Consider the following 13,456-nt stretch of genomic DNA (forward strand, 5'->3'; position numbering starts at 1 on the left):
AACACAGATATCACCGATATCAATGACAAAACGTGTATTTTATTTCAAACCATTTTAGCAATGCTGCTTCTAAAACTACTGCTAAACAGAGTAACTGTGTATTAAATTCTGTAATTTTTACCATAATATACATCAGTGTTTGAATTGTTAGCTGTTTGTTGCAAAGTCCCACCCATCTAAGAGCTCGACCAATCACTATGTAGAATAGTGTTGATTGAAAGCTGAATGTGCCCAATCACCAATTTTGTAATGCAAACAGGAGCCCGATGACACTTTAAAACCTCTCGGCCAATGAACATCACTCTTTGAAACATTCAAATAAGTAAAACTGTTATCTGCCATATCTGAGCGCATCGACTGGGCTCAATTGGCCATGGTTTTAAAATATTGAAATCCACCAAGAGTGATATATGTAATACATATAGGAATTATTTGTACTTTTCGTGCCATCTGAAAACAATCACCTCTGTGTATTTGTGTTGGTGCAAGCGGATCTGGTCTCTACCTGCGTAATTGCTGAGACCCTTTCTCTTCTTTCTCCTCCAGTAGAGCCAGATGCTGAAGCCCATCAGAATGACCCAACATGCCCCTCCGATGCCCGCGATGAAGGCGGGCTGCTTCACCACGTCCGTGATCTGCTCCGTGATGCTGTTGTTCCTGCTCATGATCACATCCCGGAAGTCTTTACCTACATGAATACACACAAACAAAAGAGAAAACCTCTATTTAGTAAACGGAAAATTGCGGGCGAGTTTCTAAATTAGTTTAATAGCGTGAGAAAAACACTCGTGCTCGAGCGAACATCAGCACAGGATTTAATCAACTCAACTAGAGCGTTAAAAGCTCATCACCTTGATCTTTAGCGTTACTTCAGTGAGCAGATGGTGAAAAATTGAAGACAAAATAATAATTAAATAATACAAATGTTGTATAAATAACTAAAAATCCATCATGTTAGGCTATAAATATTATTGATTAATATTACCTAACCCCACCCCACAGCAATAAATATGTTTTGGAGGTAGAGACAGTTTATGAAATATTATGAAAACTTGTTTTTCCCCCTTTTGAAGCAATGTGTACTAATGAATCATTCACAATAAAACGATGTATATTTAGGATACGTTTACACGACAACGATGTACTAAAAACTGAAACTTTTTTCCTTTGCGTTTTTCCTGTACAGACAACAACGTTGTCAAAGCGATCCCCGTTCGCACGGATCCGCAAAACCAATTAAAAGCGCTGTAATATTCATGCCAGGCCAGTAGATGGCGATGTCACTTTGTAAAGAAACTGAACATGTAATACGCATGCGCATGATGTCACCGTTTTCGCAAATTTAAGTTTTAGTAGTTTACACGGAGACGTTAACGGTATCGTTTTCAAAATCTTGCTCTTCGAAACCCGTTTTCAAAAGTTAGTATTTACAGGCTATCAAAACGCTGTTGTCGTGTAAATAAATGGCCAAAACGCATAAAAAGTACTACGTTTTTAGTTGAAAAAGTTGTCGTGTAAAGTTTAAAAAGGTTCATTTTCATTTTATGTTGTAACGTTTTATTTTTTTAATCAGCCTTTTTACTTCAAAAGATGGTAGGACACACACACACACACACACACACACAAACGGCAGTGTTGATAAATAGTCTATCAGCCCCTGGCTGTGCGTGAAGATGGATAGTGAGCTTGACATTTGGGAATAAGGGCATGTCACTGACCAAATCATCACTTATGGGTCGAACCAGTCACAACCTGCTACAACTCACATAACTCACACTGTAAACACCCAAAGCACAGAATAAGAAAAAAATGCAGCCCTGACCAAGCTTTAAATTTGATTTTGGTGACCCCACTCAAAACCATCCAATGAACAGTGAGCTACGAAGATATTTCTGACCATCACAGATACAAGGCAAATGCAGTGTGACAGTAAAGGTTATGGAAAGCAAAAGATGTCTCGTACCAATGATGATGGTTTGTGGTTCGCTCTTGACTCCCACCCCGGCGCTGGTGCTGGCGGCCACCTCCACCCGATACTGGACCCCCGCCTGCAGACCCCCCACCACCACTGACCGGATGGCTGCGTCCACCGTCTTATTTACATGGAAACGGGTCTCGTTCCCTAAACACCAGATCTGAGAGAGAGAGAGGGAAAATAGCTAATTGTCTGTAAAAAAGTCAATTTTTAATGACTGGGCTTCATTAATGAAAATGATTTTTGTGTAAATTACTCATAACGCTATTCTTATGTAAATTGGAGCATTCAGTTGAGTACAGCAATTTATGTATGAAGGGATTTGCAGACAATTTATACATAATTTTGCTCTGCTAACAGGCATTAATGAGGCCCATTTTGAACAAAAGTAAATTAGTAAACAGTCATCCACTATGCACTTTTAGCCAAAACTACTTATTTATTGAGTTCAATCCCTTTGAAACAACCTGAGGTTGTATTAAATGCACAGGAAGAATGGGAATTGCACCATATGGGTAATTAACCTACAGCCTTTCAGTTTCTAATGCACATTCAATATGCAATATCCAATATCCAACATCATATCATATCATCATTTTTCTTCTTTAATACTGATATATAATATAATATCATATAATATCATATAATATAATATAATATAATATAATATAATATAATATAATATAATATAATATAATATAATTTAATATAATATAATATATGCTTTTCTTATAATTTAGGCTGCAAGTTGATTTACATTTTTCCTCAATAAATGGAAAATTTATAATCATACATTTCTGAATATCAGGAGTCACAATAAAAGAAAAATAAAATAAAATAAAATAAAATAAAATAAAATAAAATAAAATAAAATATGCTTTTCTTATAATTTAGACTGCAAGTCGATTTAGATTGTTCCCCAATAAATGCTACATTTATAATCATACATTTCTGAACTTAGCAATATCAGGAGTAAAAAAAAAAAAAAAATCAATAAAAATAATAATAATTAAAAATAATAATAAATTTCTTTTTTTAAATAATAAAATAAAATAAAATAAAATAAAATAAAATAAAATAAAATAAAATAAAATAAAATAAAATAAAATAAAATAAAATAAAATAAAATATGCTTTTCTTATAATTTAGACTGCAAGTCGATTTAGATTGTTCCCCAATAAATGCTACATTTATAATCATACATTTCTGAACTTAGCAATATCAGGAGTCAAAAAAAATAAAAAAAAATAATTAAAAATAATAATATATATATATTTTTTTTAAATAATAAAATAAAATAAAATAAAATAATGAAAAGTTTTTTTCTCAGAATTAAGAGTGCAAGTCGTTAACCTTATATTCCTGGATGATGCCGTTCTGATGTTCTCCAGGAGGAGGGTCCCAGGAGATGCTGATCGATGTACTGTTCTGATTGCCCACTGTGAGAACCGTCACCTGCTGAGGAGGAGCACTGGGCGCTGGGGATGCAGAGAGAGAAACAGAAAGAGAGAGACTTTTACTTCCATGACTTTCATGATGTTCTTCTACACTATTGCCATTCTAGACTTTCCAGAAAAAAAGATTTGAGGCTCCTTTCAGCCCAGGTCTAGTGATGCCATGTGTTGTTTGGCAAGGATTTATGTACATCACTCGACACTCGTGCTCTGACACACTCTCATTCTGTTTTCTTCTGAAAGACTGCTGTAAGTCATTGCATTAGGTTTAAGCAGTCGATGTGCGCGTTGAGCTTTAGAACGTAAGGCAGGTGGCCACGGGTGCACGAGTTCATTAGATGGGGATTTTCTTCAGCCTGACACTGCTGCTCCTTCACATTTCACTATGATTTCATATCCTGCCCCGACAAAGGAGGGATTTACAAAAAAAAAAAAAAAAAAAACATTTACTGAGAGACAATGAGATGGTGAGCCAGCCCAAACAACTCTTGCTTTCTTAGCAAATCGCTCTGACAGGCATGTGGGTCGCTCAGCTCGGGGAGGAATGCGAAGAACGGAGGGATTTTTTTGAGAGCTGGATTAAAGGAGAGTAAAGAATGAAGCGCTGGGTAAACATATTGACACGGATACATCGATTGAAGGAGGCCAGTTGTGAATCAAAGATGCTGTTTTGTCCTTGGCAGAAACCCCAGGTTTTTATTAACCCCATCAGAGCCATTCTGACAAGAGACATGGGAAGGGAATGAAATAAATAAATAGGGGTCAGTCGTGGAAAACAACATTTTTATAAAAATGTTTTTCTCATTTCTGCGGCAAGCCGAGGTGCGGGCGACACAGCAGAATACTGACAGCTCAATTACGGGAAACTCTGCTTGCTCGCACTCTTTTCCGTCCCTGCTCTCTGACCCTCACATAAATGCCACATATCCCAACATTCATCCCTTACACGGGGTGGCCCATTTTAACGCCCAAAAGGTCTGACAGGACAAACGGCGGCTCGCCTTCATCAAACATCTGCAGCTGAACAGAGCAGACGGCTGTTTCAATCGCAGGTGACAAAAACCCTCCCATAACAATACAGCCACTGTCATTCAAAGTTAACGCCACAAATCATTTAGGTCATTAGATATTTCCAATCATTTGGAAATTCACTTTTTTTTATTTTTAATACGGAAATATAATATAATTCAACATGTACTTTAATACAAAAAATATATATAATATAATATAATATAAATTTTTTCTTCTCAGAATTAGGAGTATTAATAATTAAGAAATTAAGTCATAATTGCACATTTTGGAAATTCGTATTTTTTCTTTAATCCTTAAATATAATATAATTAAAAATGTCCTTTTCCCTTATTACTGTAAATATTACAGTAATTACGTTATAATTGCAAATTTGGAAATTCACATTTTTCTTCTTTACTACTGAACTATAACCTCCTGGGACCCAAGAATAGACTTTTGTCCAGTGTAGTGGACATTATATTTTAGTGAATTTCTCTGATATCATACATGTCACATGACACAACCTGGGTGTCCTGTAAAGAGCACATTCAGGACTTTTGCAGAGATACCAAATGTTTGGAGGTTTCACCATGAAAACAACTTCTCCTTGGTCTTTAAAAATGTCTGACATTAATTTAGTGATCAAATGTAGCATTCTTATGGAAATATGATAATATATTGTAATTAGAATTTAAATTGGACCACTTTTTCAAATTGTATTTCATAAAACAACATCTCAGGAAAATGTTAAGGGGTTTCAAATAAAAAAAATACTTTCTGTTACAGAAACGTGTCCACTGTAGAGGACATCAGGACTTAAATCATGTTTATCAGGCATTCTGGGAGACACAACAAGTGAATATGGAAATAAATTATACATCAATATTCCTATGAAATGTTAGATTTTATTATTAAAATGTTGCCAATTATTACTCTAATTATTACACTTATTTTTTCATTAAATGTTGCTCCAAGAACATATTAATGTGCAAATTAGATACAGTGTATAGATACATTGCATTGAATGGGAATATTAATTTATGGCCATTTTACCCACATATTGCAAAAAGTAAAATGGTGTATAGATTCATTCCATTATTTCTTTCATAACATAGTTGAGAATAATCTTTATACAAATTTTGGTTGAAAAAATACTGAAACCCCAAAATGTATTGGTGATTGAAAAAAAAAATCCCATTGTTTTTGCCTATACATATAATTTCATGTCATTTTATTTTTTAAACAACTTAGTCCTGGCGTCCACTACAGAGGACATAGCATAACGTATGAATAAAATATTATTTTATATATATGTTTTTTTTTACCATTTGTTTATTGTGCTCTAAACAGTGTGATGACATGGAAAAAACTAAATTCAAAAAACTTTTTTTTCTGGGTCTCAGGAGGATAATATAATATAATATATAACATTTTCTTTTAATACTAAAAAATACAATAAAATAAAATATTTTTTTTATTAAGAGTTCAAGCAGATTTCCTTAATACTGCACATTTTACAGTGATTATGTCATAAATGAACAGAAAATAATCCACATTTTTCTTCTTTAATACTGAAAAAAACAAAACAATAAGTTAACTCAGCATGTCGCAAGTGACAAAATCCCTCCCATAACAATGCAGCCAATGTCATTCAAAGTTAATGCCGCAAATCATTTAGGAGCTTATCAGTATGCACATTTGAGCCAAACAATACATATTTCTCATTTGGGGAGCGATGGCGCAGGCGATGCTAATAGCGCCATTAGCGGTGTGATGTATAGCCAGCGAGGATGTGACCTCTGTTTCACTGCCACTACAGTAGCCTGCGGGCGAACGCGGATGAAGAAAAAAAAACACACTGTGATGTTAAACCGAGCTAATATTGAGACCCCGGGCGGGTGGCAGGGCTTTAGCTTACAGAATGCGAAGAAATGCTACATTGCTTTAGCATGCCACTAATCAACGTGTGATAATGACCCTCGGGAAAAAACTCCCATTGAGAAGCTGATTATTAACCATAAAAATGGATTAAGAACACAGAGTGGTTTCTGAAAGGGCCTGTTTCACCTTTTCAACCTCGATTTTCAAAAATACTACTAATGCAGCTAATAATAAAGGACGTTTTCAAAGAAAGAGTTAAAGCAGCTGGTCACTTTTTAGCATACACTCTAAAAAAATCTGGGTTGTTTTAACCCAATTTTGGGTCAAATATGGACAAACTCAAACATTGGGTTAAAAAAATGTATTTTAAAAATGTAACCCAATGGCTGGGTTTGTCCATATTTGACCCAAAATTGGGTTAAAACAACCCAGCATGTTTTAGACAGTGGTTTCACAGACAGGGCTTAGATTAAGCCAGGATTAGAATTTAGTTTAATTAGGACAATTAAGTCACTTTTATAAATGTGCCTTAGAAACAAACATTACTGGTGTGGATCTTGAGACAAAGCAATGGCACTGACATATTTTAATATATGTGAGTGCAAGTAGCTTTCAGTTAAAACAGCTCAAATATGCATTTTAGTCTGGGACTAGGCTTAAGCCTTGTCTGTGAAACATATAGTTTGTATGGGTTCATATGAAATGGATTATAAAACAATAACATAATCATTAATCTTAGAGATACTTCCATGCAATCCCCCCAAAAATCTCACTTTAATTGTACAATCTTTATTGTTTCATTTATTAAACTTTTTATGACATGGTCTCAGATACCAATTTACCACAGCTTTATTGTGGTAACAATAACAGCAGGCTATGGTTGGTTAGCATGTTCAATTTTTATGAGAGAATTCTTGCGTCCCTGCAAAATTCGGCACTTCAGCGGAAGGTCTAAATGAAAGCGTAAACACTTTCACTTTTTGGAAAAGACAAAGTGGGAGAGAAACGCAGAAGAGAAAAGAAATGGAAGTGGTGAGCTCTAGAGGGAAGGTATAATTGTCTAATCAGACAATGGCCAATAAATCATCCTCTTCTGTGACTCTGACAAACCTTCTCAACTACCACACAGTGGAAAACAAGAAACAAAAGGGGGCTATCGCAGCTCACGGGCCCCGTGATGCTCTTCTGCCAGGGGACCCCATGTTTTGTCTTGCTCTGGTAATGGCGATGACATGCAGGTGTAGGGTGTAAAGGCAGTGCGGCGGGACTTCAGGAGACAGAGCCGGTGTGTGTAGAGGAGATACGGCTCTCCGCGGACACTCTGGGTAACAAATGAGCCTGTCATTGCGCTCAGACTTTAATCAGCAAACCTTCTGTGCGAGTGCGAGTGTGTGTGAATTTATGTCTCGAGAGTTCCATATGGCATCTAAACGATTCTCAAAAATGCATTTTTTTTATTTATTTTTTTACAAGATTTATGTGTGGTGGCAGTCATCCCTCACACCTGGGAAAAACATCTCAAAGCATTGCGGTGAATCCTGGACATTGGTCAACTTTAAGTACAGTCTGCCTGTCTCAGCCACAATAACCCAAGGCGATGTCCTAGGATACATTTTGGCAGGGTCCAAAAATTGAAACTGGCCAAGCACTAAATTGAAAGTGAAATTCAGCTTTTATGAGTAAAAAAAAAAAAAAAAAAAAAAAAAAGGAAATAAATCAAAATTAAATAATAATAATAATATAGTTAATAATAAAAATAATAATAATTTTATATTTATTTTTTAATAGTATAGTAAATGCAATTATACAGTATAATTAATAGTATAGTAAGTGCAATTATACAGTATAAAAGCAATTATTGCATAATACATACTCATTCACTCAAATAAATATATATACTTATGTATTATATTATAGATCATTTACTCAATTTACAATTAACAATAAATACAAAATAATTTCATTTACATTAACAATAAAGAAATAAAAATATAATTAATACATATTACATTGTATATTATTAAATTTAATTTATAATTTGAACAATAGAGTTATATAGTAGTCTAGATTGCATAAATGCTCTAATTGCATACATTATTTCTGTCTGTATTTTATATATATATATATATTTTTTTAATCTCTATGCAAAAAGTCAATTTTAGACAATAGGTAAGGACAGGTGGTTGTCTAAAAGAAACACAGAAATCAGTGAATTGGTATGAAGCTGACTTTTTTAGTCAGTTGGGAGAGATAGGGATGAGTCCAGTGAAATCCGTGCTTATTTTAGTGTCCTGCCAGCCTTACACACACACTACCCGCAACACAGAAAAGGTCAATTCCTTTGCCAAAACATGTCTTTTCATCCGAGTCCCGTCAGGGATAGAGACAAGCTGCAGTGCTGTGGAAAGCGGGCCAGTATTGCTTACTACGGTATTTGTTACGACGTTGGCCTACGGGTGGATTATGCATCACTAGGCCAAATTGCTGTGGACTTAAAGCAAGCTGGAAAGAATCAGCGAGAGATCCAACCTCTGGCCTTACGTCTGCATTTGTGTCTCTTAGTATCTGTGACCTGTGTGTTTCATAAGCACAAGACATTGACAAACCAATTATAAAGCTCTGTGACTTGAAAGTCAGCATGAAACGGCATCCATTTGACTTCCACAGTGTGATTCGATACAGAATATTCTTATTTATTGAACAATATAATAGGTAATTTATGCATCAGGCTATTGATTGTATTGTGTAAAAACTGAATTAGAAAAGTAGCCTAAAATAATGTCTAAACAGCAATTTTGGATATTTATTAATGTTGCCTTCACGCGCTATCCCACTTCTGAAGTTTTGACTGCGAGCTTGTCGTGTTTAAGTGCTTTATTGTCAGAAAGAACAGGAATCATGGAGGATACCAGGTATTTTCCTGCGTATTTATTGGTAAAATCTTATTGAAGCCAAAATTATATTTAGCGTCTCCTTCTTTGACTATATGGTAACACTTTACTTGAAGGGGTGTACATAAGACTGACATGACACCTTCATAACCATGACATGACATATGTCATGAATATGAAGTAGGGTTTATGCATGTTTATGACAACTGTCATTAAGTGTCTTTCGCTCAATAATGACATTTTGAATGCAAATATGACATTGTTTAAGATGTCTTTGTTATGACATTTTGACATAAACCGTAACATCATAACCTGTCAGTGTCTTTGTCATGACACCTTGACATTAAATTAAGTTAAACTGTCATGTGGTTGGTTTTGACATTGGCTGTCATGAGGCCATTATAACTGTGTCATGAATATTTTTCGTGACCTCAACTACAGTGGTACAAATTGAATTTGTTATTAAACAGTTATAATGGCTTCATGACAGCCAATGTCAAAACCAACCACCTGACAGTTTAATGTAATGTTAACCAATAAAGCTAAGTGCTTTCTTAAGTTTGATAATTAATCTGCTATGTCATGTTTATGACAGGTTGTGTTGTCTTAGTAATGTCAAGTTGTCATGAAAAGGACACTGACAGGTTATGATGTATTGGTTTATGTCAAGGTGTCATAACAAGGACATCTCAAACAATGTCATAATTGCATTAAAAAATGGCATAATTGAGCGAATGACACTTAATGACAGTTGTCACAAACATGCATAAAACTTCCTTCATATTCATAACATGTGTCATGTCATGATTATGAAGGTGTCATGTTAGTCTTATGCACACCCCTTCAAGTGAAGTGTTACCCAATACGCTTCAAATGATTATTCATAAATGTAAATATGCACTATTTTAATGACAAGGCGATGCTGCTGTTGTGGAGAAAACTAATAGCAGTCACAGCAGAAATCGTTCTCCCCTCCGCCATATTTAGAGTTTATGGCACATCCAACTCTGGAACTTGGGTATCAAAATTATCCCCGAACTCCCAAGTGGTAAATATGACTTAAGAGGGCAGTTCATGTCCAATTTTAAACTAGGAAACCCGTAATTACGATAACTCGCAAGGCAGCTTAAAATTGTTTCCCCCTGTTCATGCCTATGTGCATGGAAAAGGGGAAGTTATTCTATTTTGGAGAAAGATTACACAGATAAATTATACATTGATTAAGAAAAGTAAATACGGTCAATTTTGATTTCATGTTGACTTCAAACATCACAAATCTCCTGCATCACTTCAAAGGAGTCAAATGCTGTACCTTCCTCTGATGTTCTTGCCGTCCGGGACTCGCTGTCCATGCCCTGGAACTCGTTGAAGTACGGACGGACTTTGATCTCGTAGACGATGCCTTTCTTCAGAGCCGAGAGCACCATGCTCCTCTCAGAGGGGACCTTCACATCCTGAGTCTGCCACGCTCCAGGGGAGGACAGCCCTGACATCTGCCTGTACAAAACCCTGTAGCCCTGGATGAACTGAGACTGGCGGTCAACCTGAGGGGGGAAGACGGTTCAAACTTAAAAGAGCGCAACGGAGTCAAAAGACAAATAGAAAAAGTAGATAGGGGAAACTTTGCTAAAAAGACCTAGTCTTGGGTGCTGGTTCTCAGTATGGAATGGTTAGTGTCCCATCAGGTGTTTTAACTAGCTTAACCAGCAATGCTTTCTTGGTCAAACAACTTTCTCAAAGGAAAAATCCTGCTAGTTGAGGAGCTTAGAATATTTAAAGTCGGCGTGAAATGGAAGTAAAACGGCATACATACGCATTATTCTGACACTGTAAATCAACATCAATAATAGCAATCATGCAAGATATAACCACATCGGACAAACATGCTGAGAAGAAATAAACAGATATGTACAAGTATACACATAAGTGCACATTAAAATCAACAAAGAATGTTACATACACATAAAAATCAAAGAAAAATGCAATCTCAAATCAACAAAAAGGTAAACAAGACCCTTCATTCATTGAAAGCCTCGTTCTTTTTTTAGTTGTATTTACCAAGAGAAGGAGTGTGCATAACTCACATTAATGTCTTCCTAACAGCAGAACCTGGCTTTCAGAGTGAGATATTAAACATCTGCTTTTCCCCCCTACACATGGAGTAAATCAGCCCAATGGGCATCCTTCCTACGCTTTTTAACTTTCATTAATTGAATGATTCAGGGTTGTAAAAGCTTTCTTGACACCACCTACGTTTACCGCGAGAGTGCTGCTGTATCCAGGGGCCGCGTAGGCCGATGATTTATGGATTATTCATATGAGAAAAATACCTTTGAAACAGTCTATCCTCCATTTAGGCCGAACAGACAGACGCTTACATTTGTCTCTGTAATGATTGTTGATGGCAATCATTAATATACCGCAGGAGAGTGCTTACCAACTAATGTGACAAAGCCAAAGCTGTAAAATCTCCATTTTAATGCAATTCAACAAACAATAAACACTTTTTAGGGTGTTTATATCAATGCTGGAAGACTGAGGTGGTAAACGGAAACAACAGCCAGGAAAAGAAAAGAGTTCACTTCTGAACGGAGGCACTTATTTGGATTTCAGACATTACACACGTACATACTGCATATGCTCAAATGATTTCAAGCCAATAATCTGTGCCAAATAAACTGGTTTAAATAGAGATGATGTTTATTAAAATGTAAGATTAAATGTAATTCCAAACCTTTCAAAATTACTTTCATTATTCTGTGGTACACAATAATTGTATGGACAAAACATACATTTTGAGCACTCTTCAAAATATCCTTTGGTTTCCACATAATAAAGAAAGGTTTGGACCAACATGAGTACAACAATAAATGATGACAGAATTTTCATTTTTTGGGGTAACCTATCCCTTGAATATGAAATCATGTTATATAACCTTGGCCCAATCACAGTACAGACGCAATAATCTCCATCCAATCGCAGTGCCTGTGCTAAAACCTCAGTCCAATCATGGTTCTTTTACAATAGCTTCTGTCTAATCATAGTTTATGTGCTAAAACTTATGTCCAGTCATAGCTCCACAAATATAAGCTACAATATCTCTCCAATCACGGTTAAGATGGTAAAACCTTTAGCTACGACCAATCATAGAACATCTTACCGTCCATGTGACCTGTATGGTGGTGGGGCTGAGGACCACGGGGTTGTGTAGCCGTACAATAACCTCACCCAGCTCCTTCTGCACGTGTCTGTGATCCACACCCTGTGCTGGAGGACTTATATCTGTAAATAGAGAGAGACAGAGGCCAATGCCATTACTTCTTATAGTGCTCCGACAGTGCTAAATTACTGGTCAGTACAACATAATCCCTTAAATACAATTTAATCCCCTAAAAGAGCGATGAGGAGTCATTTTCACTGACTCCAGCAGCAGACAACACAGCTTCAACCCAACCTACGAGGATACATACGCCCAAGGTCTCCGAATCAGTCACCCCTAATGAACATACGGAGGACTCCTTGGCACCTTAATCGAATCTTTTTCCAGTCGAGGTTGGCCCTTTTTTCCCACCGTAATGATCATTAAGGTACCAGCCAGGGCACTAACTCAATTATACACTCCAAAAGTAGATGATGTTTGTTCTACATTATACTCCGTCTCTGGAACTAATGAGCGTATGGGTCCGTTAGACCATGTGGTATCTAGACTAGATCTCGTTATCTGTGGGCAACAACTAGGATTTAATTGGAAGTCGTCGACACGGACAGCATTTACATGGGTGTCTTACTAAAGAAAATGTACAATTACATACACAATTTAGAGAGTTTCTGTAAAATACCTTGAGTGCGGACGGGTTCGGACATGGGGCTTGGGTCACTCAGGCCCTGGATGTTGACTGCTCGCACCATGAACAGGTAGATGGTGTTGGGGCGAAGACCCTTAATGGTGTACTGCGTAGTCTTGACATGATCGGCCACAGTCTGCCAGCTGTTGCTCACCGATTGGCTGCATGCAATGAGGCAGAGTGATGTCAGAGCTTGAAATGTCTTGAAAGTACAGTCCTTTCAAATTGTACAAACCATATTTTTGAGTTTTTTGTACACTGGAAATGTGTGTAAAGACTTTCAATATACAGGACAGACTAGTCTACAATCTGTTCGTGTCAAATAAAAAAACATGGTATCTAATTTGACTTAAGTCTGATCTGATTGAGCAAGGTACAATTCAATCCAAAACAACTTTA

At 36.3% G+C, this 13,456-nt stretch overlaps 1 protein-coding gene across 1 annotated transcript in view; it reads right to left on the bottom strand.

Moving 5' to 3' along the window:
* robo2 (roundabout, axon guidance receptor, homolog 2 (Drosophila)) overlaps positions 1-13,456 on the bottom strand; it is a gene marked incomplete at its 5' end in the record, with an annotated part of 67,996 nt that overhangs the window by 35,812 nt on the left and 18,728 nt on the right. Inside the window, 6 exons of the mRNA XM_056244149.1 lie at positions 506-688; positions 1,964-2,135; positions 3,329-3,453; positions 10,525-10,756; positions 12,373-12,494; positions 13,052-13,218. Of these exons, the coding sequence (XP_056100124.1) occupies positions 506-688; positions 1,964-2,135; positions 3,329-3,453; positions 10,525-10,756; positions 12,373-12,494; positions 13,052-13,218 (1,001 nt within the window). The remainder of the gene's footprint in view (positions 1-505; positions 689-1,963; positions 2,136-3,328; positions 3,454-10,524; positions 10,757-12,372; positions 12,495-13,051; positions 13,219-13,456) is intronic.

Source organism: Rhinichthys klamathensis, unplaced genomic scaffold (genome assembly GCF_029890125.1).
Source record: "Rhinichthys klamathensis goyatoka isolate OS25496 unplaced genomic scaffold, OSU_Roscu_1.1 h1tg000933l_1, whole genome shotgun sequence".
Classification (NCBI taxonomy): Eukaryota; Metazoa; Chordata; class Actinopteri; order Cypriniformes; family Leuciscidae; genus Rhinichthys; species Rhinichthys klamathensis.